General features: G+C 39.1%; 1 protein-coding gene and 2 long non-coding RNA genes across 3 annotated transcripts; 2 read left to right on the forward strand and 1 right to left on the reverse strand.

The window, feature by feature from the left end:
• Positions 1-442: 442 nt before the first annotated feature.
• Positions 443-12,671, reverse strand: LOC137188385 (prothymosin alpha-A-like). Its single transcript, XM_067598061.1, has 5 exons — positions 12,490-12,671; positions 8,934-9,002; positions 8,769-8,847; positions 5,382-5,464; positions 443-1,116 (listed from the first exon to the last, which is right to left on the reverse strand). The coding sequence occupies exons 1-5, from the start codon at positions 12,532-12,534 to the stop codon at positions 1,078-1,080; spliced, it is 315 nt and encodes a 104-aa protein (XP_067454162.1). The 5' UTR covers positions 12,535-12,671; the 3' UTR covers positions 443-1,077.
• On the forward strand, positions 1,112-3,895 carry LOC137188386 (uncharacterized). Its single transcript, XR_010929381.1, has 2 exons — positions 1,112-2,974; positions 3,398-3,895. It is a non-coding gene; the product is annotated as an uncharacterized lncRNA (long non-coding RNA).
• A 2,669-nt stretch (positions 12,672-15,340) lies between the features above and the next one.
• Positions 15,341-21,117, forward strand: LOC137188387 (uncharacterized). Its single transcript, XR_010929382.1, has 3 exons — positions 15,341-15,474; positions 17,501-17,684; positions 19,227-21,117. It is a non-coding gene; the product is annotated as an uncharacterized lncRNA (long non-coding RNA).
• Positions 21,118-27,443: the final 6,326 nt, after the last annotated feature.

Consider the following 27,443-nt stretch of genomic DNA (forward strand, 5'->3'; position numbering starts at 1 on the left):
TGACGAATGGAAATGGGAAATCAAACATGGTTGTGAAAGCAAATCAGAGTCAAAAATATTGTTTGAAATTGTTTATTTATAATCTAGTGTAAATGAGCATTATTTTATTAATGCTGAAATCCTAAACACAGACATGTCGTCCACGGTCTTTGAGGAAGTTTAAGAGAATTGTGGGTCAGAGGACAGCTCTGGTCTTACTCATCTGGATCAACTGCCAGCTTTTCTCGTGTTAAGGCATGATGATGCATCTGTGACAGTCACAATCCAACAGCAGAAGTCAGTTTACAGCTGACATCTGTAGCATCCAGCTGCCTGCTGTTTATTCCCATCACCTACCACTGCATCTGTGCTGGGTAGTGCAAGTGTGAGAAGACACAGAGATGGTGTAAAATACACAGTGCACAGACTGTGTTTTGCATAAAACAGCACAGTTACAAACAAAATCAAATGACTGTTTATTGTTCAATAAAATAGCACAGATAGAGCATACAGAACAGAACATAAAAAACATTCAACTAGGCCATAACAGACAGATAGAGACAGATGGACAGCAGAAATTACCGCCTTAGAATGTCATACAAAGTACTACTAATCCACACTCAGCACCCTGAGAAGTACTGAATTACTGTAACACTCCCATGTGATTACAGGTCAACACACCTTTTTCCAACTGATACATGAATCCCATGTTGGAGTAAAGTAAGCCAGGGTGTGTGTGTGTGTGTGTGTGTGTGTGTTGTGTTGGACATGCTGCAGTATGTTGGAGGTGTGAGTGTGAATGGAATGATAGGCTGGATGCATCTGGTTGGTTCATACAGAATGTGGACGGCTCATGATAACGACTCTGGATCTAAAAGTCTTCAAAGCACCACTTGATAACCAGAAAGATTACTGTTGCAAAATGGCCGTCCTCTTTACAATATATACAAAAATATAAAATGTAAATAAAAATACAAACAAATTCTCTTTTTAAAAGTATTCTCGTTAAGAAGGGAGGACTGAGGTGTTGAAGGTTTGCTAGAAAACTGTCTGTCTCTTGATGGTGTCGTCCTCCAGACAGAGCAGCCACTGCAGACTTTACTTATCTGTCTTCTGTTTCTTGGTTTCAAATTCATCCTGGAAATAAAGAACAGGGTGATAGGTGTTGTCTCAGGTACATATAACACTGGTCTGCATGCAAGCCAGTCAGCTGGTTAGAAAAAAGCAGAGATGCTTTTCTGAGATGCGGGCTGTGCTGTGTTAAGATGCTGGATGCTTGGTTACCTAATAATCTTAACAAATAACAGCTCCACAGTCACTAACATGAGAGGAAAGACTCTTAACTAATTTGTTGTTTGGTTTTAGATTTGATGTAAATAAAGATTGTATTTATAGATGTGGAACAATATAGAACATAGATTAGAAGCAGTATGTCACCAAATAATATCAGAAATATGCAAAAGAAAAAAGGAAAAGAGCAGCTTTATAGAAAGCCAGAGCTGCAAAGTAGCCATTTAGATTTTTCATATTTTATTTACTGAATTAGCAGTTCAATTCAGTTAAATCTTCTGCCAAGCTTTATTTAAATGGAGGAGTTATTTCCACTGCATATCAGCAACTGCCTATAAACTCAACTAATCTCAAGTCTAATTAAATAACTTTCTCCAACTTTGTCTCTATTTTTGCTATAAATTGTCCCAGATTAATTAGTTCTTTCCAGTAAACCTCCTGGGAAATGATTAGGAAATTACAGCATGCTGTTTCAAGCCAGAAATAAATTTTGGGGGGATTCATTTTTTATTTGTGTTGATCTAAAAGTAGTCAAATTTAAATTAACTGTGTTTAAATATATTCCAGTCATCCAGGAGAATGCCCACTACGGGCCAAATCCACAAAGAATGGATTGCGCCGCCAATAGAACTGTGAATTGCGTAGCATTTGCACCCGCAATCTGCTCTGTTTTAAGGTCTTGTCTACAAAAGATTTTGCGCTAATAGTATGCCGTCGCAAACATGCCCATAAAGTTTTCCAGCTGAGCGCAATTAGCCTATGTTTTGCGTCTGTTTGAGTGAGGGGAGTGGTTTCTAGTGTATCAAGCCCTTGTCTACATTTCAGCACACAGATTGGTCCATAATGAAAACTGCAGCGAGCACAAAAGTGTATCTTCAATTAGCAGAGGTGTGCACACACAGAGCTTTCCACAATCATAAACCAACTTCCATGTATTTTGCCTCTTTATTTTTGCTATTTTTACGTTGCTTCTTTTTTAATGTGACTCTGGCAGGTCTGAAACATGTTAGATTAATGTCCGAGTCTTACTATAATGTTCAAGTGTCACTGAATGTATTGTAATGGATGTAATGGATTTCGCAAAACATCAGTACTGATGTTCTGTTGCCCACAGTTGACCATCACATCCTATTACAGAGATTGGAACATTTAATTGGCATTAAAGGAACTGCATTAAGCTGGTTTAAGTCCTATTAGATCAATTTCAGTTTGTACACGTTAATGATGAATCCTCCATGCACACAAAAGTTAGACACAAAGTTCCAAATGGTTCTGTACTTGGACCAATACTATTCACCTTATATATGCTTCCTTTAGGTAATATTATTAGGAAACACTCCATACATTTTCATCATTATGCAGATGATACCCAATTATATTTATCAATGAAGCCAGATGAATCCAATCAGTTAATGAAACTCCAATCATACCTTAAGGACATAAAGGATGACCTGCAATTTTCTGCTACTAATCTGAAGTTATCATGCTTGGCCCTAAACACCTTAGAAACACATTATCTAATGATATAGCTACTCTAGATGGCATTACCCTGGCCTCCAGCACCACCGTAAGGAATCAGGAAGTTATCTTTGATCAGGATATGTCCTTTAACTCCCACATAAAACAAATTTCAAGGACCGCCTTTTTTACCTACATAATATTGCGAAAAATCAGGCACATCCTGTCTCAAAAAGATGCAGAAACAGTAGTTCACGCATTTGTTACTTCTAGGCTGTATTATTGCAATTCCATATTATCAGGCTGCCCTAACAATCTCTGAAGACTCTCCACATGGTCCAGAACGCAGCTGCAGGTGTACTGACAAAAACTAGAAAAAGAGATCAATCCTTCTCCTCACCTACAAAGCCCTTAACGGTCAGGCACCATCAGATCTTAAAGAGCTCACAGTACCCTATTATCCCACTAGAACACTGCATTCCCAGAATGCAGGTTTACTTGTGGTTCCTACAGTCAGCTATCAGGCCCCTCTCCTATGGAACTATCTTCCAGATTCGGTCCTCTCCACATTTAAGAATAGGCTTAAAACTTTGCTTTTTGATAAAGCTTTTAGTTAAGGCCAGCCAGGCTTGCCTTGGACCAGCCCTGAGTTATGCTGCTATAGGCCTAGACTGCCTAATTTTGCTTCGTCCCCGGAGTTTTTTGCTTTCTTGTCTCACAGGATGAGGGACTTGGACCACCTGGTTATGGACAGCGAGAAACATGGCTGCAGGGACACCGTTGTGGCGTGGTCCTGTTGGTATCCTGCCTCAACACCCACTCCTGCTATTATTATTACTAGTCATACTTCTATTATTATTATCGTTGTTATTGTTATTATTGTTGTTATTATGCTTCTCTGTGTCTCTCACCCCTCTCCCCCTACCTCCTTTTCTCTCTCAACCCAACTGGTCAAGGCAGATGGCCGCCCACCAAGAGTCCGGTTCTGCTTGAGGTTTCTTCCCGTTAAAGGGGAGTTTTTCTGTGCTGCTGTAACCAAGTGCTTGCTCATGGGGGAATGTCTCTCTAAATTAAAGAGTATGGTCTAGACCTGCTCTATGTGAAAAGTGCCCTGAGATAACTTTTGTTATGATTTGACGCAATATAAATAAAATTGAATTGAATTGAACTGAATAGAATTGAATGATTATCCTGCTTATACCATGGCCTCTTGCCAACAAAATCCACATGTAAAATCTAATTTAAAATATAATATTTACACATAACAAATGTTTATCTCACTTTTCTGTTTGAAATATCATAAGATATAGTTCCTGAGCCTTTTATGTTGCAAGGCAACATCTAACTAAACAGGAAGGCACTCACAAGGCTGGGCAAGGAGTTTTAAAATTCTGACAAGTGCATTTCCTCAAGCACTGTACTTAAGCACAATTTTGAGGTTCCTGTACTTTCCTTGAGTTTCTCCATATTATTCTTATACTTCCACTCCACTACTTTAGAGGGAAATATTGCACTTTTTACTTCACAACATTTCTTAACAGCTATACTAGTTACTTTGTAAATTAAGATTTCATTAAAAAACAACAAAAAAACAAAAGATAAGCTTATAAAATACCATGCATTGTTATGTATTAAACCAGTGGTTCCCAATGGTCCCTTTCCCAAACATTAATACAAATTTTTGTAGCATAACTTTGTTTTTGCTTCTTTCCTATGCCAATAATTAATCATCTGAGGCATTCATTGAAATCAAACACCTATGTTATATGTGTCTGGTTATACTATCTGGTTACTAAAAGTTAATCCGCACCTTCCAACCAATCAGAATGAAAAATAAGAACATTATAGAGATCCTCTATGTATATAATGACTTCTCTATCCCCTTTGTTTTTGGCAAAGACAAGTTGGATGTTCTGGAGGCTCTATCTAGTGACCACTGGAGGAAGTGCAGGTTCAGACTCCTCCTTAGCTGCCAGCAGCCCACTCCTCTCTGATCAGTTCATCTCTCCACCTCCACATTCAGGCTTCAACCTCAGTGTCAGCCCTCACATCTATACCTCAGGGGTTTCAATATTCAGCTCAAGTCACCATCATCTTTCATTATCAGCTTTTATCAATCACATAATCACTGTGTCCCAGTGCCAACTAATCTAGTCTGCTTACCAACTACTTCCTCATATATTGACAGTGGGCAAAGTTACCATGCATCTGAATATTTATCTTCATAGTCTCCATTACTGAATTAGACAATATCTTGCCCATCAGTCACTTCCTTGTGGAGTTAAATTCACTGTCCTGTCAGTGCATTATAAAGATGAGGATGTTGATGTGATGTGAAATTTAGAAGATACAATATCTGTGAAGTTCAGGGTAATGGAAACACACTATACTCATAACTTGTCAGTTGCCTGCATTTCTTTGAATGAATTGAATTGAGTTGAATATATATTAAATATAATGGTTTTTATGAAGTTGCCCCTAATCCTCCTCTATACAAAGGCTACTGAGCTCTGGTGACCCCACTTTTGTTCAGCTTCAGGGTGAAGGCCTTTCTATAGTGTGAGGGATCAACTGTCCCTTTTAGCTGCCACTAAGTGTTCTTTGGTCACTGTTCTTCCTATAACTGAACATATATCATTGCAGCTCTTTCTCACCTCTTCATCATCGTCATCATCTTCAGCTGCTCTCTTCCCTGTTGGCCCATCAAGTTCATCTTCTTCATCATCCTCTTCATCACCTGAATACACACAGATAATCACAGCCTGTTAGACTGATGCAGTGATGCAGGATAAACCCAGGCTTTAGGTGGACATGTATTACCTGACCTGGATAACAATGCTCCCATCACATTACTGTGTGGTTACAGGATTATGTTGACCTTACAGTGAATACTGCTGCAACCTCCCCTTATCTGTCATTTCTGTTCTTGTCAATCTGAGATACTTGAACATGATAGTAAAATATATGTTACTGCATTATACATTTAACAAAGAGTTGGGGAAGCGCTGAGCAGCTGTGTCAGGTATTCCTCTGATCCTATACTGATAAAGGATGTAGACAGCTTTCAGGTTTATCTGTCAGATCTGGTACTTGGCTGTATCATCTGGGTTTATGTGTGGGTGTGTATGATCTGAACTAATATTCATGTTAAAATACAGATGTAATTCACATTGTATATAGGCAGGAAAATATCATAGGAACTCGTATGGGCAGTGCAACAGGGGAAACTAATATCCGTATATGAGGGGAAAACAATACATTCACAGGTATTATGAAGTCTGTAGGTTACTATGGACAGGAATGAACACAGTATATTGAAGAAGAGTTGTTGAACCTAATCCTTTGTTGATTTTGATGGGCTGTAATGTAGCTTACTGAACAGAAGTAAATGATGCTGCTTGGAGCAGAGAACCAAACATGTATTACATATAATCTGCTGTTGATAATAGTCCCCAATAAATTTTCCTCCTGTTTAAGTAATGTTTGTTAAAAACTACAGCATCTAGTTGTAAAGAAATACTAAGGCTTTTTTTAAATATAAACTATATCTGTGAGGGGCTGAGTGCCATAGTCTGGCCACTGAGTGGCCAGTCCAAGGCAGCGGCCCAATTCAGGATCCCAGTGGCCTGATGGTAGAAGCTCCTCCTGAGCCCCTCAGTGCCCAGTACACCTTCCTCCCAACCACAGCAGGGAGAAAAGGTCGCCATCAGGGCAGTTGGGGTCCCCAGAAGATTCATGTGGCTGGTGTTTAATCCCTCCATGTTCACCTCGGTATTTCCTCCAATGTAAGAGATAGAGGTAGAGATGGTTTTGCTTGTCTATGTGGTCGGGATAGCAGCTGGTGTTTATCCTCTCCACCTTTTCCTCGATGTTTACTCCGATGTTTACATTGGAAAACCTCGACCGGCGAGGTAGCAGTGTCGGCAGGAGAGAGCCTCCAAAGTAGTGAGTTGAAAATTTCCCTGTCCTGATGAGTGACTTATAGTTATATGTTATCATTGTCCAAAAAGTTCACAAAAGTGAACAGATTTGGCGAAGCTGATGGAGAGGCGACTGGATAGATCTGCGCATTCTGGAGTCCAGGGTGTGTTAGGTACTGGTCTATAGAGATGTGGAAAAAGGTGATATGGTCAGATGAGTCATCACCACCATATTCTTGACAAATGGGCGAGTGTACACCAAGAGACTCGTACAGGTTTGAATGCTTGACCCCTACAGTGATTGGATCTGGTTACTCTGTTATGCTTTGGGGGGCATTTTGCTGGCATGGTTTGGGTTCACTTGTCCCCTTGGAGGGAAGGGTCACTGCAAATCAACACAGTGTTCTGAGTGGTCATCTTTATCCTATGATGAAACATTTCTATCCTGATGGTGGTCTCGTCCAGGATGACAATGCTGCCCCAATTTACAAGGCAAGAGGGGTCACTGAATGGTTAACTGAGTATGAAAATGATGTCAATCATATGCTATGGCCTTCACAGTCACCAGATCTCAACCCAATTGAACATCTACAGGAGATTTTGGACTGACGTGTTAAACAGAGCTCTCCACCACCATCAACAAAACACCAAATGATGGAATATCTTTTTGAAGAATGGTGTTCACTCCTCTGGTAGAGTTCCAGAGACTTGTAGAATCAGTCAGTTTTGTTGTCAGCAGACTGTACAGCACGAACTGACTGTTCCCTGTTTTATAGATACTGCAGAAATTCAATTTTGAATAAGGAGAAATTAATAAATAAATGTATGTATACACACACACACACACACACACACATATATATATATATATATATACATATACATATAAACTACAACAGTGTGAAGTAGCTTGCTTCAGTGGTTGATGGTAATTAATACATATATTGTAATCACAAAGACATGCACAAATATACAGCACATTGACATTTCTGTTGGTTTGTTGTATTTTTCACAGTCATGCAGCCCTGCATCTGGACCTGTGTGTACGCACCTCATAAAAACATTATCAACAAGGATCCTTTAATTTTCTTTCTTGTCTTCATAAAATAACTCTTCTGTTACATTCTTTAGTGCAGTTTCTCCTTTCTTACCTGAGTTAACACACAATCAACTAAAGTAGCACTAGTAAAAACAGGCTTAAAAACAGGCTCCTCCTCTGAGAGAGGGCTGGACTGGTATTCTGCACTGAAGCTCCAGAGAACACCTCCCAGATTCTGCTAACCATGTGTTAGTGAAATAAGTCTCTTCTAAGCGCTGCTATGTTGTCAGTGTACTACGTGAATTACTGTTGTAAATATACAGTTGCTTGCACAAATAGTAAAAGTGATTGTTAATTTAGCATACTCTACAAATAACCAACCATCATTCTGAGCAGTATTCTGGAATTCTATATACATATATAATGTAATATACGCACAGTACTGTGCAAACGTTTTAGCCACTAAAAGTAAAATGAGGATGTTTTCAAAAATACTGTCATTTATAGTTTTTATTTATCAATAAACTTCACACAAAGTTGAGTAAAAAGCAGAAACCTAAATTAAATCAATATTTGGTGTGAGCAGATTTGCTTTTAAGACAGCAGCAGTTCTCTTCGGTACACCTGCACACAGTTTTTCAGGTACTTGGCAGGTCAGTTGTTCCTGCATCTCGGAGAAGTTGCTATAGTTCTTCTGTGGATTTCGTCTTCTCAGCTGCTTCTGTCTCTTTATATAATCCCAGACTGACTCCATGATGTTGAGATCAGGGCTCTGTGGGGGGCATACCATCTGTTGCAGGACTCCTTGTTCTTCTTGTTGATGAAGAATGTTCTTTATGACTCTGGCTGTCTGTTTGGGCTCATTGTCATGCCGCAGAATAAATTTGGGATGATCAGACGCCTCCCTGATGGAACTGCATAATGGAATCTAAACATCTAAAGTGTCTAAAACTTTTGCACAGTACTGTATATATGTTTTTTTTAGTTCTGGCGACAATAGTGAGATAATGAGTGTGAGTCTCACAAAAATAGTGTCAGCTTCTCTTTTTCCATTTGGTTCAGCATGGTATGAAGACACCTACCCTCGCCATCCTCCTCCTCTTCTCCCACGTCCTCCTCATCCTCCTCTACCTCATTCTCCCGCTCTCCGTTCTCCTCATCCTGACATGTAAGACAGTTATATTGCTCATCAGCAGAGAAACAAAGACCATTCATGTTCTACAAACTGAGAGAGGATCTGTTCTTACAGTTTTGCCATTGGCAGTGGCATCCTCTCCATTCTTTGTCTCTTCAGCCTGTTTCTTCTCCTTCAGCTCCTGAAAGCAAACACACACACACATCCAGTTTTATGAATGTAGTATTGTGTTATTAACACAAGGACAAAAGAAATGACCTAATGATCAAAACTGAAAATGATCTGTCTTAATGTATCCAGCAAATGAGTGTGAAAGGTCAACATTTAAGTCCCACTCCACTCAAAAATGCGTTTTTCTTCTTGTTCCTACAGTTAGTAGTTTGAGCTTAACTGTGCAGAATGATGTATGTGCAGACTTTGATACTTAAAAGCTGTTTTCACATTCATTTACTGAAGGAGGAAAGTTTCTCTGTGCTCATCAAAAACCTGAATTTAAGGTGCGTACCTCTGAGCATGATTTGTGACATCACAACTAGTTTGGAAGCTAATCCTCCACACAAGTGTGATGTGGAAACTTGAAGCCTCCATTGCACACTGAGAATGGACTATTCAATGAAGTAGGACATATTTTACATCAAGCACTTAAACATTTGAAAAGAAAAATATTTGCATATTCATAGATTCTGGAACTGTTGATGAGGGAGAAGGAATAGATGCCATTTTAAGAATGTGCAAATGTTAATGTGCGAATTGTGCTTTTCTGTGGAAAAAATAGTTCAGACACACATTATTATTCCAATTTTATGTGTTAAAACAAGTCTGGAGGGGATCTTTAAGCTCTCTGCATCAAAATACTAATGCAAAGGTTCAACATCTTTCTGTGTTTGTTTAAACTTTGTATTGTCCTTTCTTTTGCTCTGTGGTCAAACTGCCGGGGCACTGTGCAGACATTGAGCAGTTTATTAGGAACACCTAGATAAAACTAATGCTGTGTATAATACTACATCCATACAATACATCCCAGCTTCATGAAGATTATAATGTTCAGTTTTTATTTAATCAGTTTTCAAGAGGTGTTTCTTTATTTTAGGGTTATTTTGGAGTTATACTGAGAGGTGTTTCTAATATTTTGTCCATCCCATTTACATGAATTTGGGCAGTCTAAAAAGGTCAAGGCAAAATTTAACTCTCTATAGCATTGGCAAAATGTACTGTAATGACTGAAGGGAGCAGTTGCCACATGCTATGACACAAAATAGGCACAAAGTTTTACAATGAAATGAAAGACATCCTATCATTAATGACTAAAATGACCATGGAAAAGAATAGGCACCCAACATCAAGAAAGTTTAATTTTCATGTATCCCTTGCTAAACCAAATAGACAACACACAAAAATGCAATTTTCTCACGTTCCAACTGGCAACAGTAAATGTGGTTTGTTAATCAAACTGGACTTTCTGATTGGTAGCAGACACAACAAGTGTGTCCTGCTGAAAGAGGGGAGGAACATTGAGATGTTCTCCCCTCCCTCCTTCTCGGTTCCATGAAGCTGTCGGGCTGCAAGTTGCCTTTTTAGCGACAGGTGGTGCTTTGAAGCTCAGACCTCCTATTGGTCAGCTTTTTCTAAGTCCCTCCTACCTCGTTCTGGCTGGCTGAAACCTGACACCATCTGTTACTGCAGCCTGGTGGGGAAACAACAGACACACCCAGACCAGAACTCCCAGCAGCACAGCAGCTGACTGTTCTCTTTCTGCTAATCAGAGAAAGTGCCAAAGCAAATACATGCTTTTCTTCTGACAAAACTCCTCAAACAACCCCAATAGCCACCAAACTTACACCATGTATCTCCATGCAGGCTACTGTACTACACATAGGCTACTATTATTGTTATTATTATTATTATTATTATTATTATTATTATTAATAATATTATTAGTAAGAGATGCTTCCAGGGCATGTAGTCCTCGCTGCTGTATCCAATGTCTTTTAGTATTGTAGCCACTTTTCTAAATGTTACTTACACATAGGCTGCAGAAACCTAACATAACTACCTGCTACATGCAGAAGAATCCCATGCTGTATACCCATCCATCTGACTGCGTGTCATCCTTTCATTCTTCAGGGGTCATGCTAACCTTCTCTGTATCGACCATCCACCTGCTTTCTTATTGGAAATGAACGGCAAACCTCCCTAATTCTAACTTAATTTAGTTGTCTGTGATTGCCATAGGCTGTTCGTTACTCCTTTCCACCAGACCTGTGTAATACAATCGCAAACAGAGCTCTTTTACACTCTACCTAACGATCCATCACTCAAACCGCGCGCTGCATTCAGACTGGCACTACCGTGCCGTCCTTCCCTCGCGCACCAACTGCCTGAAGTAACTGGACCATCAGTCTACTTCCTATCAATTCGTTTTTAACTGTCACCCGTATATAAAGAAGACAGACTTTCTTTTAAATGACGGCACATCATAGAAACAAAAGCGGGACTCAACAATAACTGCCTCCCTTACGCAACAGAACTACCAGTTAGAAACGACAGACTTCGAGAAACCATTTCCATTTTTAAAGAGGACAATAAATACTGGGAGGCAATATCTACAACAGGCTGCCTCCAGAATAACACACTACTAAACATGGATCCATGCGCGTTCTCAACAACTGACCGGAGCTCTCCGCCGACAGTGAGGAGGAGCTGGAGATGAATAAACTATTATTGTTGGAGTTAGCGCCTGGCGAGACTAAGCTGGATAGTGTAGTTATATCCATGTATAGCCTTCCTAGCCTATTAGCTACTCATGTTGTCTCACCATACAACTCAGTCCGAACTCGATAGTATACAAAACTCCTTCAGAATATAAATTTAAGATGCAATTAAAATGTTGTGTGAATATGGATGTTCAAACACATTCTGAATTGTGACATCTGAGCAATTCTGAAATATCACCAGGCATCTCTTTAATATAGACCCAATATTTAGAGATCAGAAATCAACTGTATGCTTTATTCCCACAGCGTTGCATGAAACACTGAGCGGTCGCGTAGTTAACAAATTATGATCTTTATACTACTACTTTCAATTAAACAGCTGATTTGATTAGGGGGGGGGTTCTAAATTAGGTTATAGCTACATAAACGGTACAATGTACAAATAAGGTGCGTAACTGAACCGATTCGATTGGCAAATCTCTCAATGAGTTTGGGGACTGGTTGGCAGGGACCGTGGTATACACAGAAAGCACATGGAGCCCGTAAATGTAGTTTAAAATGACACATTGATATGCTCTAATCTCTTCATGTCTGGCTCCATGTACATTAAACATTCAAAAAATAAAGCAGCAAAGGCTTAAAACCCATTGAGGAGCTGATGTATTTTCTTCCCCTAAACCAGTAACGTTACTTAACCAGCCTGTCTTCACTCCTCATCCATTCACACAGCTGCTTTACCTACAGTATACAACTCAGTGGACTACAATAGTATAGAGCTTAATGTCAGTGTTTACTAAACTTATAAGCTAATGATAAGACATGCGATATTGGATAGTATTTTTTAAATCAAGTCTTCTTTTATGTCGACGGTGTGCTTAAAAAGGGAAATCAGTGATATAAATGGAGGCAGGAATTAGAAAAAGCATTGTCTGCATCTTCTCCTCTTGTCCTTACCTTGGCGCTGAGTTCTCCGCTGCTTTCCACTTTACTGTCCGCCATGTTAGATGAAGGCTAGAAAAAGAAATGAATATCCAATATTGCACGATGAAAAAATAGATGAATAGGAGTTTGTGTTGCTGTTGGTGTGAAAGACAATCGTTACTTTGACAGCTGCCTACCCGCTAGCCGGAGCCCCCGCTTTTATAGGCCAGTGGGAAGAGCGAGGTTGCTGAAGGTACACGGTGATTGGTCGATTAGCTTTAAAAATATTCAGCCTGCAATTGGCCAGATGGAAACAATAGACAACCCTCCCCCGTGTGTGTGTGTGTGTGTGTGTGTGTGTGTGTGTGTGTGTGTGTGTGTGTGTGCGCGTGTGTGTGATTTACCTCCATGTGAAGCAAATTTTATCTACACAAGTTTTTAATCTTTAATCTGTCACCCTCTTGGTGTATGTGTGTCAGCAACACAGGGGATGTGAGAGTTTTCTATGGTGTGCATGTATAGCTTTAAAGGTCCATTGTGTAGAATTTAGTGGCATCTAGCAGAATGGATTTGGCAGAAATGGAATATAATTCATAAGTAGGTTTTAATTAGTGTATAATCATCTGAAAATAAGAATCTTTGTGTTTTTGTTACCTTAGAATGAGCCCCTTATACCGACACAGGGAGGGGGTCCCCTTCATAGACTGTAAAAACTGACATAGCCACCATGACCATTATTGGCCGTGATGTTATTGGTTTGTAGACTCCTGTTTTGAAGCCTCGAGTCTGCATTTTGACCATCACCATCTTGGATATTTGGAGCGAGAAGTGACCATATTTGGACAAGAGGGTGGAGCTGACCCTAACGCTAGCGAAAAACAGGCTTAAAACCAGTAAAACAAAATGTACTTACCAAAGAAGAAATGGACATCCAACTCTTTCGAGGGTCTTTTAGAACAAACTAACGCTGAACAAGAATTTTTAGGCTACCAAACTTTCATGAACTGAAAACTCACTGAAACAGTGATGGCTACGGCCACGCCTATACTCTGTGAATCTGGGGTTACGCCATGGTTATGTTACCTAACCAACGTTGTCGCCATGGTAACAGCTTGCCTGTGACAGCACCCACTAGTAGTCAAAGCGGCCACACCCTTAATTATGCATAATTTTAAGCCCTCATAAAATTTAAATGGATGAGTTATATAAAAATTCACCCCCCATACAGCTGTCATGCATGGGGAAATTAGCTATAGCTATCGAGACCAGCCTTTTGTACCAGGTTGTAAACATGTTTATGTCTGCTGTAAAGTTGGGCATTTTAACATGGGGGTTGCCACTTGATCCTCCTTCACAGAGCCATGGTTCTCCTACATGCTTGGAAGGGGAGGGTAAGGGGAAGGGTATTCAATTGGTTGCAATCTGCACCTTCACCACTAGATGCCACTAAATTCTACAGGCTGGACCTTTAATCTCCTAATAAGTTGTGCAGCCCAACTGCTAACACTGTCGTCTAAATCATGTTCTTACGTTAGTCATGGCTAAACCAGCCCACTATGGCAAGCAACTGCTATTTTTACTACTGCTACTGCAACTATTAGTGCTACTGTACAGTCATTTCAGTTGCATTGTAATGGAATCAGTGTTACTTCTACTTATACTTCTGTTAAAACTACTGCTGCAACTCCTACTGTACTGCAACCCCTATCACCCCCCAGTGGAGGAAGAATTCTCAAGATTTTTTTACTTAATGTCAATATAAAATACCCCATTACAAGTAATATGCATTCAAACATGTACTTCAGTAAAAGTTATTTTTCATTGGCAACGGAATGTGCTAAAAAACAGTCATTTTACAAAATGACTCCCAGACTGTTCAATTATTGAAGCAATAAATGTGGTTCCATTTTAATGCTGTAGCTGGTCCAGGTGGTGCTTAATACTGTTGGGTAACTGGATCTACCAATTATCATGTTCAATCAATGCATCATATTTTTGACTTCATTATATGCATCAGGTTACTTGTCGACACTTTATTTGAATCTTTATTATCAAGTAACAGTCATGGGATAAGCAAAAACCTCTTCGCTCCAAGTATACAGCTGCACAAAGTGGATTTACTGAAGCAAAGTGCAAGTACACAAAATTAATGTAAAAAAGTATTGTAAATGAGTATTGTACTTGACCACAAATTATTTTACTCAAGTATTAAGCAGTGCAAGTAATACTGTTATTGCACCTTAAACAGCTACTGCAGCTGATACTGTCCCTGCAACTACTAACCTATTGTCAAAGCAGCAATTATTGAAAATGCTGTTGCTGTAGTCACAACTATACTGCAACCAATGCAACCTGTACAACAACTAGCTACTGCAAACAAACCATTACTGATCCCTGGGTAGGTAAAGATGAGTACTTAGGTTACAGTACCCTGGCACTGGTACTTTAAGTGATACAGACTACCACTACTACTGCTGCAACTATATCCTGTACGTTATACACATAACTGCTGCTTTTACTTTGATTATAATATTACTGTTGCTACCACTGTTGTTACTGTTGCATCTCCTACTGCTATGACTGCTATGACTGTTTTACAACTACTACTTAGTAGCACAACTATCACTAATATGGCAACTACTAGTTAGGTCAGGGTGTGTATAGTCTATAATATCTGCTTATCTAAATATGTTTCTAATATGTTTATGTTATTTTCCTAATTGGTCTCATTGTTATTCATTATTCTTTGTGCAAGTCTGTATGTGCTGGTGTTTTTTAGGTACAGCTCTTTACAGTGAGATAGAATGAGAGAGGGCAACGGAGAAAGGGAGAGAAAGAGAGGGGAAGGGTGAAAGGGAGAAAGAGAGAGAGGCATGGAGGGAGGTGAGGTGAGGTGGTGATGGGTAAGAGAGGATGACGGGGAAGGGGAAGAAGGGGAGACAGAATGGCCAAGAAAAAAAAGGTGGAGAGAAGGACAGGAGGACTCGTGAAGGAAATGGGGGAGAGGTGTTCATGGAGGTAGGCTATTTAAATCATGTTCATGTGAAACTGTTCTCTGTAGCACATAGAATGATGTATAGAATATTATTCATTTCAATAATAATTCAATAATGAATTTCAGAAATAAATGATAAATATTACATTAAAACACTGATAATTCAGGAAATACAAATTAATAAAAGCTTAATTGGAAAAGGGAAGAAAACACTGTGAGAAAAAATATTTATTTATCATATTTCTTTTATAAAACTGATTAAGAAAAATACTGCTCTGTGGTCCCAGTGAGATTTAAAGGAGCGCAAACAGTGCTGTGGTTATTAGTCCCTCACCAACATGGCGGCCCGTAGGGTCCGTATGGCGTTGCGATTGTTGAGGACAACTGATTGGTTAGTGAACTGGAGCGAACGTAAAGCTGACGCTTTGCAGCCAATGAGTAGCTGATACACCTGCCAATCAGCCAGAGCAGAAGTATGAAGGTGGGAGGGATTTGTTTGGTTGCAGGTAAAGGCAGGAGCGAATCAGAGACAGAGTGGACTAGCTGTTTCAAAGCAGGGCTGAAATCCCCCAACTCTGGCTTGTTTTTAAAATAAAATAAAATGAATATACAGTATAAGCATGGTGTATGTCTGCACCAGAGAAGATATCATGAAATTAAATTACATGGATGTGTGTGTGACACAGGGCCCAACTTCAAGATACTGCAGGATCTTATGGCCCTTATCATCTCAGTTAATGGAAAGTTTAGTGTATATTCATTCTAAATGAATCACCATATCATAGTACTGCAAACCAACAGACACATAATGTGGAGCTTCTAGGGGCCCCTGAGCTTCTTGCACTCTTGTGAAGTTGTCTGCTTTACCTTTTTGGTAATCCAACCTGAGACATGGACTGGTTGCTAGCCTACTATGTAACTTGGAAAGTTTAGAGTCATGTGAACACATTTGATAAGAGTGTACTGAGCATTTTAAAGCTGTGTTCAGACTGACATTTGCAGCCCCATCATGCATTTCAGTGAGACGACTGGGTGTCTTTTAGAGTCTAGAAAAGATTAACCTGGCTCAGCTTTTGCTACAACACAATACAGGGCCATCCAGCAGAAATGTTTTTTATCTTAAGAATTGGATGAGTATAGATGTCACAAAACTCCCTTTTCTATAGTTTTACATAATTTTAACTCAAAGTCTTCTTATTTGTTTTTTTTTCATAGCTTTCAACTGCATCTCATGATTTTCATGAATAGAGTATTGATAGATAGATAATAGAGAATAGAATTTTGTGAATAGAGACAGTTCACTTGTTATCATGTGACAGGTGGCTGTATATGAAGGGAAATTGTAACTCTGTTAAAAGATGTTGTCCTTGTTCTTTCTCTAGTTATCCACTGACTCCTGGTTGATGATCTTGAGTGGTTTTGGTCTGGTGGTCATGTTAAATGGTTTGTGTGTTGACTCATTATGACTCGAAGACAGTTGGTGTAGTGTCTGTCCTGGTCTGAAGTCAGTCTGAGATTCTCATCATCCCCTATTTGTGCCCAGGACCTGCTGTACTCCCTCTCTAACCTCCTCACTGATGTTGTACTCTGTGTAGGAGGGTCCTTTGATGTTGTTGAGGTGATTAGAGTTCAAATTGAATTAAGACAGAACTCAATTCATTTTTCTGTCATGTCACAAAAACAAAAGTACTGATAAATTACAAAGATAGTTTAGTAGACCTTTTACTTTTCATTAGAATTTTACTGAAACCTACGAATCCTACAAATTCCTGAATCCTATTGCACCTACATCCACATCATCAAAACAGGCAGGTCTTACTGTTATATTTTTACAATAATAATGCTAGAGAACAACACAGCCTCTTGGAGAATTGTGAAGAAGCAGAAATATAAGTTATCAAGTTGTCATGTGAATCAACCACTGGCTGCTCAAACTACAGGTATGAAGAAGGATGCTCTTGTTGTGTTTCTGTCTATGTCCAGTTATCCAATTCACATGTAGTTGACTGCAGGGTCATTTAAACTATGTTTTATCTGCATTACGTGTAGCTGTGACAGCCTGACAGCAGGGGGCAGCAGTGGATTGACAGTGGACAGACACACTGAAGAACACTACTGTTTATGGACTACAGTGAAAAAGTAAAGAGTGCCTCAGTTAAATGTTTCTGCTGAGGAAAGGGGAGCACACACAAATTACAAGGATAATTTCTCCTGCATCTCATCTCTAACAAAGGTCAGCAAAGGTCATACTATTGAACTATGCAAAAGTATGTATTAAGGCAGTGCAGTGTAACTTTTTTCATTATATTTAGCTCCCATTGTGAAATATTTTTCTTTTTCTCTTACAAGTTATTGTAATTCATGCTCCAATTAAGCAAACAGCACTAATGTCAATATGTATGTAATATATCTAATAAATCGCTGCATGCTATAACAGACTGATCTCTGTAATCAGCCCTCTGCCCCCCTTGTTACAATGATGATGAGAGGTCATCTAGCTGATAAGCTACATGCTAATGATGGAAAGCTTCTACTGAGCATATATGGAGTTACTTTTGTGTCTTTATTATACAATCAAACAGAATAGGTTTGCAATCAAAACTATCAACACTGCAATCAAAAAATGTTTTATTGCAAATAATATAAATTTGTGATTAAAATGCAAATCCAAAACTTTTCTTTGCAAATCCAAAAGTTTTGTTTGTGAATCCAAAAGTTTAATGGGTGTAAATGGGTGTAATGGGTTAAGAATATATATATATTATTTTGTCAGTCTGTAGCTGCTAGCTTAGCTCAATTGGCTAGTTACCCACAGATCGTTTACTAACTGTGGATGTTGCCAAGCTGTCACTCCGTTCAAGACTGGCCAATAGAGGCATGTCTTACATCTTTCAGTGTAGGTCCCGCCCACAAAATTCAGCAAGCAAAACTTTAAAATTCTCAAACAAAACTTGGATTCTCAAACAAAACTTTGGATTCGCAAAGAAAAGTTTTTGATTTGCATTTTAATAAATTTATTTTACTTGCAATAAAACATTTTTTGATTGCAGTGACAATAGTTTTACTCTCAAATCTATTTTTTGATTGCAAACCTATTCTGTTTGATTGCATAATAAAGACACAAAAGTAACTCCATAAGCATACTGCAGGTAGCCATGTGAACAATGTTCCTCAGTGATAGTTTCTTCCCAACCACTCTACCAAAAGCAGCAGTGAGCTTAGTGCAATTTAAACTCACAAGTCGATGAGAACTCAGGAACAGACAAGAACACAGATCAAGAAAGGTCTGTTTTATCACCTTACTTAAGTCCTCTGACTTATATGTTAGCATACAATTACTCAGCAGACATAAAGTAACACTATCTTTCACTTGGAGTCATGTTTGTGTCCACCTGGTGAATTTAACTTCATTACTCACTCTCCTCTCAGCTCTGTTTGGTCTCCACCAGTGTTTGAATTTTAAGGCTGCCAATGGAGAGACCTAAGCTCCCCTGAACAGTTCAAGTTTGGGTTAAAAAACTGATGAATTATCAACCATTTCTAATGTTGCAATGAATGATAGAGTTTAAGACAGATTTAAAATCAAATGTCTTCAATGCCCAATCATGTGTATTTTAAACATGACTCTGCAAATAAATTTAGATTTTCCTTTGTGTTCCAGTCACTGTTGCTTCTGCTGTAATTCACCTCTTGTCTGATCTTTGTACACTCTCTCCCTCCCTCCTCTGCTCTCCTGTAAACTGAGCCCACTGAGCTCTGTCTTCTTCCATCACAGGGCAGGCTGAAGGCAGCTGTTTGAAATGGCGGAGGAAAGAGGAGATCAGAAGCACATTAGGCTGCAGAGAAAACCCAGAGTGGAGCTGCAGTGCAAAGTGGAACTGGACTTTTTCATGAGAAGAGGCAGTGAGCACACTGTCAGCAACTGCAGCTGTGAGTCAGAGCAAATGTATTCACAAGTGGATTTTAATTCTTTAAATGTAAAAACAAGTAACTGGCAGCTTCTTTGATCATCTTTACATAGTGGTGTGTCCTTTCCCCATTAGTTTAATCACTGTCATATAGGGCAGAAATCTACCCAGATAGGCAGTTTTCCATGTTTGTACAACACTTTTTTATAGTTCATTTAGCTGTCAAGGCCTTGATGAATTATTCAACTAGTGTGATTATGCCTTTATGCAGCTTATGGTTAAAAATGACAAACAACATGGGCAGCAACTGTAGAACAAAATCTCAGCCTATAGGAGCACAATCACTGACATATGATAACACATTGTGTTTTGATCAAAATGCAGCGACTTTATGCAAAAACTGTCCATGGCCCCTTTATTGTTGAAAGAAAGAGTTCAGAATTTGGGGAAATACTCTAATTTGTTTTCTTTTCAAGAGTGACATGTTCAGATGGATATCTGAACATGCCGCCCCCCTCTCTTTTTCCTGAGGTAGTCATTGATGAAACCTATTGGTCAAGTTAGATTAATTGAACATCCATCCAGCCATTTGACCAATCCACCGGGCCAGGGAAGAGTAAAGAATTGAAGTATAGTAAAGACACGTTTGTGCATTCAGCGACGGTGCTTCTGTTACTCGCTGCCGGCTGTGATAACAGATTAGAGAATAACAGATCAGAGGTATGAAACAGCTATTTAACTAGTTAGTAATGTAGAATTTTCTTTTGTAACGATCTCTCGTTATGTGATGTGTCAGCTCAGCTAGTCTTTCTTAAATAGTCATAGACAAAGGTGAGCACTCATATTTAAGATGTGTAACATCTGTCTGTCTCATGACAATGTGTTGCCTTATTGTAAAGTCTTAACGACCAAATTAATTATTAGCATGCTAATCGCTAACCATGAGTTAAACTAATCGCTAATTAGCCACCATGCTAGGCGGACTTTGGCAAGAATATGTACAAGTTACCTCTGTGTCCAGAATGTAAACTCACATAGTTCATGCTGTTTTAAGCTAAATGTAGTTTGTATTGTGTATTAAAGCTAGACCACAGTAATATTACTGTTTATTATTAAGCTTAAAAAGGGCTCAGATGGTTGTAGCTGTGGCAGAGCTAGTTGCTCACTCTCTGCAATCACTAGCCTCAAATCACCTGCTTTTGTGATATTCACCTGTTAGCTTTGAGGTGGACTTCGGGTGAAGAGGGACCACTTGTTCCCTGTGGCTATTAGCGAGGAACCGACGCCTGCTGATACAAAACCTCCAGGACAACTTTTGGTATTTAATTTCCCAGTTAAAGACAATTAAAGGTCCCCTTCAGATTCCTACTAAAAGAGACACTTTTTGAAAACAGTTTAGGTTGTACTAGTCCATGGACTCAGAAATGAAACTCTATGTTTTAAGGGCAACATAAACATTTTCAGGTTGAACCTGTAATTGTTAATGTTATTAAGCCAATTATTTGAAGATACTGATTTGTTACCAGGGTTCAATTTGTTTTGCATCTATAACTATCCATTTCATTTTAATGGAAGTGTAAGTTTCCTTTAATGCCATGTCCATAAGGTATGTAAGGAAGTAGGATAAAGATACTCTGTGATTATCTTAAGTATAATAAGTTTAGCTATGCTTCAGTACAGCATTTCATACAAATAACTGGATGTAAGTAGTAAACTGCTACCAGACCCTAAATAAATTCTGCTGAGTTGTTACACTCATATGGTCTCAGTAATTATTTTATGGTAAGCTGAAGCAGTGGTTACAACTACAGTAGTAGAAAAAATTGTTTAAATGCATGGTATTCATTTATTTATTTTGATTTGGCATGTTGAGACTTAAACAGGGCTCGAAGGCGGGGAGGTTGCCGTGCTCATGTCCCACCTGTAGAACCCCCACACTTTTAAATAGGGATTATCAGCACGCCATTGGTATTGGCCGATAAAAACACTAAAATGAAATATCGGCATCGGCGAATTTTGCCAATTATGAGAGGCCGATATGTCGCCTTCTCCTCCGCCGCCTGACTGTGCTTCCCTGGATGGACTGTGCTACCCTGACGGTCCCAGTGCTTCCTCTGCCGATTGCCAATGTCGATACTATTATGCATGCAAGCATAGATTGTACTATCGGCATATCGGATCCAACATCGTGCATCCCTACTTTTAAAATCGCTGCTCCACCCCTGGGGAAGCAGCTAGCCTGCTCTGTCAAAAGTTCAAACTTACAACTAAAAACACCTCTGAAGCTGCAACTGTACATAAACAGGCATGTAAAAATTACATTTTCTGCTTTTAAGGAGTGTGGTGGACCTATTTCTTGAAAAAAAAAAAAACAACAGTGACTGTGTACAGCATCGCGTGATGGTCTTGTCGTCACAGTGTGGTTTGGTACCATCATGCATATACACAGACCAAACCTGTGCTCACCAAGTGTAGCTGGCAACTAAAAAGGTGCTGCACAGAACTACTGGGCAGATACTCAAGAAAAAGTTCCAGCATGTAACTTCCCCATAAATGATATTTTAAAAGCTTATTCTAATGTGATTGACTGATGTCAGTTCAGTCTGTTGAGGGCCAATCCAAAGCAGACCAAAGCTGATGTTCACAGTTCTTTCAGCATTTGTGATGACAATGACAAACTATATTTACCAGTGTGTGGACACAGAAGGTTCCTGATGCAATGAATACATTTATTCTCAACACAAAATATTGAGTGACTGATGTTTCATCAGTTTGTCTTGAGGCTGTCGCCCTTCCTTGAAAGCAGCAGATGAATTAATTGAATACATCAGTAGCATCAGAGGCTTTCAGGTTGTGGATTTTTTTCCACAATCCTGCTCATGTTTCACACCTAGTCTTGATGTTGGACCTATAATGGCTTCAAACACTAAGATTTCAGTGAAGAAATAGTCCACATTTTATGACACCTGGCAGTAAGCGAAGGAAATGCTTGGACTTTGTGTGTTTATCAGTTTAAGAGTCTACAGGACAGGACAGGTTCACAATTTTCCAAGTCTGTCTTAAAACAACAGTCAGGAGCCCAAATGAACAATATATTTTTCTTGCTGTAATCATTCCCCCTGGTCATACTGACCATTAGAAGATCCCTTCATAATGCAGCTTACAGTGTAAGTGGTAGGGGACAAAATCCACAGTTTATTTGACAACCCAATCGCCAGAATAAAAACATTGGCATTGTACGTTTCTGCAAACCATGGATACATTGAATATCTATGTTTCAATGTTGGCCATTATCAGTTGAATAATGACGTTTTATGATGTGACAACGTTGTGGTTCAGGTCTTGTTAGGATTAGCCACAAAAACCACTTGGTTAGGGTTAGGGAAAGATTGTGGTTTGGATTAAGTTTCAAAAAATTAAATAATTAAAAACATCTGCAAATGTCCCGTCTCACTAAAAACACCTGGTTTTGTTGCCAGAAAAACAGCTGCAAATGCCCGACGTCTCACTAACAACACCCAGTTTTGTCGGTTGAAATGGGAAGTGGGCGTTTGTTTCAAGGTGGTCTCGAACCATGCTGATTTCCGACTTTCTGCCAACAAACTTCCAAGCCATCCACCGACCCCTACTCCCCCTGATGAGAAAGTCAGCTCATATAGATCTCGTGAACTACATCACTTTAGACTTGTTGATATGATACGTATTCTAGAAATGTTAATATGATATGTAACTTATTCTGGAAATGTTGATATGATATGTATTTTAGAAATGTTGATAAGATACATCTTGTTGAAATGTTGATATACTACGTATTACATGTGCTGAAGCATAGATATTCAACGTATCCGTGGTTTGCAGAAACATACAATGCCAATGTTTTATTCTGGTGACCAGGCTGGATCTGAAGCTAATATGAAGCTTCAGAAACGCTGTCTGAGGAAACACAAAAAGCAAATTTGATGCTAAAAAGACTGTAAATGTGGCAGATATCCACTTGATATGACTAACTCAGACTACTGAAGCCTCATAAAAGCCAGCCTGGAATGAGAGAGAGTGGCTTCACCAGAGATGGGCTCCTGAATACATCTCAAACTTGGACCTAAAAAGTGGGACATTTTGCAAAAAATAATCTTCAGAAAAGACTCTAAAGAAGAGGTAACAGCATTAATCAGCAAGAACAGAAGAGGAAATACCATCTTTGGATATATTTTTTAAAATCAAAACAACTAGCTAGCTGTCAACTGCTAACTGCCGCTGTTACCAACATTCCAAAGGAGAAGCACTGAGGAAGCTAACAGAAGAGTTATTTTGTGAAGACAAGAGAAATTAAGGGGCCCTTGTTGGTGGTATTCTCTCTCTCTCCCTCTCCATGAAACGGTGTGATGGCGGCGCAACAATATAACAATATCTGCCTTGGCCTCTCCTAGTCCTGACTATGCAGTGTCTTTGTCTATGTTTATGTCTACATCTGTGTCATCGTGTGGAGTGCAAGGGAAATATGTCTATGATTGTCAGTTTGTGTTGGACATTCATAACAAAGACTTTTGCTACAAGAAATACTGGCTGGGGGACCTAAATCAGCTGAGCAAGCTTGGTTTGCCACCCCCAGTGGACCCAAAGGAGACCACGACCTTGCCTGGAGCTGCACTGGACAGGGAACATCAAAAGCAATGTGATAGGACGCGGAAGCTGGGCAAGCGCATAGGAGTGCAAGCTAGGCTAACTGCTAGCTCATACAAACCAGCAGTTCCAACAATTATGCTGCCTAATGTTCTCTGGACAGTAAAATGGATTATTTCACTCCCCCGTCGGTGCTACATCAAACTGAGACATGTACTTTCTTTATCCTTTCTGTTGTTGGAGGAACAGCATTTCGTATTTTTATGTATGCAAACACACACGAAAATGACAATAAACTAAATCTTGAATATAAGCTTCACATCAACTTTTAAATGCATTTTTGCACTAAATGACTGTAGACACACTGTGGATTTTGGCACCCATCACGTACATTGAAAGTACATTTGAAGGGGATCTTTTAATATTTAGTATGAACAGGAGGAATGATTACAGCAAGGAAAACCTCTTTCACTGTTCATATGGACACCTGACTGTTGTTTTAAGACAGGCTTGAAAAAATTGTGAACCTGTCATTTCATAAAAATCTATAGTATATTAGTGAAAGAGACTCACAGTTCTAATCATTGTTATTTTCATTATATCAACCAAACCCCATTTTTGATATGATTTATGGCTGGCATGCTTTAAGCTATTCAGTATTTGCACTGTGTAATTTCTTCCCTATACAGTAGTAGTTTGCATTGTTAGGAACAGTAAGCACAGGTGTTTCCAAATCAACCAGGGCTGAAATCTGTCAGTCAGTTTAATTAAATCATTTGTGCACAGTATGAATTTTGAGTTTTTAGTCATACAGCTGTCTGTCTTATTTACGGTAAAGAAGCAGAGGGATATCTAGGTGGTAACTTTCTCAAGGACACTGTGGCTGCAGCCATTTAGTTTTGTCTGAACATGAGGCCTCCCTGCTGCCTCTCCTTTTACCAACCAGAACATGACAATGGAGACTGTCACTTTAGCTTTGTAGCTGGGAGTGTTTGAAGCTCAGTGAGTGACTCAAAGATAGTGAGGAGGTGTTTGCGATGGTGTTTGCTTGTTTCATCAGGTCAACTGGGTTCCTGTGAAGCCCACCTGAGAGATCTGCTGCAGCCTGCACATCACTTTGTGCCAGTGTTGATGTACATGGCTTCATATTTATTGTGTCTGTGGCATTACATAATCTTCATCCACTTCTTGTCCATGTCAGTGTCAGACTACCATGGTTGTGCTTGAAGAACAGGATTCATGCTGCACTTTTCTGGTTGTGAACTCAAAAATCCATTGTCTGCATTTTAAACTAGTTCCACAGATAAGTAAGTGTGCATTACTGTTGATATAACAGAAGTGAAACGTGGACATTAATTGTAACTTATGTATAATTGTAAATTTTCAATGGGATATTAGCAAAATGTATTAGGATACAGCAAAAAACAAGACTAAAGTCTCAAACATTTCTAGCATCCCTTAGAGGCTGTAATGTTCTTTACTCTTGACAGCCTCATCAACAGTGAGGCTGAAAGTGTACACTTTGTCCTGAAGGGTGAACTAAAGGAAAGGTCATGGGATCCAAATCAAAATCATCCTCCTGAATGTGCTCAGTAAATGTAATCAATGGACTCTTGATTTGGATATTTCTTATGTACAAGTGGAGGTCTTTTTTATTAGATACACACATAAATCTGTGTGAAAAATGTGAACTCAGCAGTTCTGTCCAAAGCTGCAGTACATTTGATATGTATTGGCACATGTCAAATGGTCTGTTACAGGCTGTATTAGTGGTCAATTTGAACATTTTAACAGTTTATTGACTGCTTGTCTCTGTGTAGATTAATTAACGACCATTGTAGTGTTGGGGGTAACTTTCGTGTCTTGATGAAACCTCGTGTTTACATGTGAGTGGTAATCTTTCAGATTCTGATCTGAATTAATTCTGAACTGCTAGTGACCTGAAGGACACTTACATGGCTTAAACTATGCATTATAATGCTTACAGGGTTATAATGCAATGCTTCATCATGCTTGGGACACAAGTACAACAAACTACACCTGACCACACCCAGCAATGATGAACAAACTTCAGCCTTTTAGCCAATGGAATTTGGAAACAAAGTTTCCTCTGTACAGATTTAGCGTGTAGTTGCTCTAAGAAACAAATGTCACACAGTGATGCTGATGTTACATTCTTTCAGTAATTATAACAATACAGTTCCTAATAAAAAGAGTTTGAGCAAGGGCTTGGTCACACCAGTATTTATCACAGTAAAGTTTCAGACTCCAACTCAATGCAATATCTGCGATCAGTGGAATCACTAGCAGAGTACATTTGCACTGGCTGAGTGCAAATATTAAGTTGATGTTAGCATGCTTCACACACAGTGACTACTAGGTCTTGCATGCACTATCTTCTTTGCTAACCTGGCATCATATCCTACACAAATTGGCTTTAACATAAACACACATTTACACACTGTTCTGACATATGTTCAACACATGGAGGCAGAACAAAGAAGACACCCTCTTCCTTTGTCCCCTCTCACGCCATGTAGTTCTGGTGCTATCTTCCTTGTCAGCCATCTTTGTAATTTTCCTTTGTTTCAGCCAGTACGTGGTCTGAGTTCCACCATTTAGTTTTTGCCTGCTTTCCTACACACACACACCCATATAGCCTCTCTAGCTAGATTACATATTGTGTGTGTTTTACCCTTTTAAATAAATTCTTTTTAAATAAATATTTTTGGATATACATGCTGTCTGTTTAATGTTGCACAAGGGTGAACGTTGCCAACCTCTGCTCTGCAAAGACCTCCAAAATCCTTCAAGCTTCACTAGCTATTGATATGGAAATTTCAGTTATAGTTATCAAGTTAATTATCAGTTCCATAATGATAGCTTAGTAAATTTTATGGGACTGAATTGGTTGTCTTTTTCCCTGACTCGAGGGTGGTGCCCCATCATGATTCATTCTTATTAATAATTTCTATTGATTTTAATAATTATTATCTTTGATAATCATTCATTAGTGCTGATAGCCAAACCTGTAACCAAGGCTCAACACTGGTTAACTGAGCGCAGTAGTCTAGACACCAAACTTCCAGCACCACCTATTTTGCAAAGTTGGGTGTGCATGTCTGCTGTGTTACTTTCTGGTGTGAACAGAGGAAAGAAGTGATAAATGGGGATGTTAAGACAATTATAATGTGTCAAGATGTTTATTAATTTAAGATACTTTACCTTTGTACATAATGCCATCAACATCTAGACATTTGGACCAAGCAGTGTTCCATCATGTGGTTGCTTTTTAACAGAAAGACAACCACCTGCTCTGATGTCACACCTTGTCACTGTGGCATTGCTGAACCCTAATGCATGATGTTACTGTTGCCATAGAAACATGGCAGCTGAAAATACCCACTGAGAAAGCGAGACATTTAAATAGATTCACAGTAGGAATCGACACAAGTTCAGCACTG

This window comes from Thunnus thynnus, chromosome 8, assembly GCF_963924715.1.
Source record: "Thunnus thynnus chromosome 8, fThuThy2.1, whole genome shotgun sequence".
In the NCBI taxonomy this organism is placed as follows: Eukaryota; Metazoa; Chordata; class Actinopteri; order Scombriformes; family Scombridae; genus Thunnus; species Thunnus thynnus.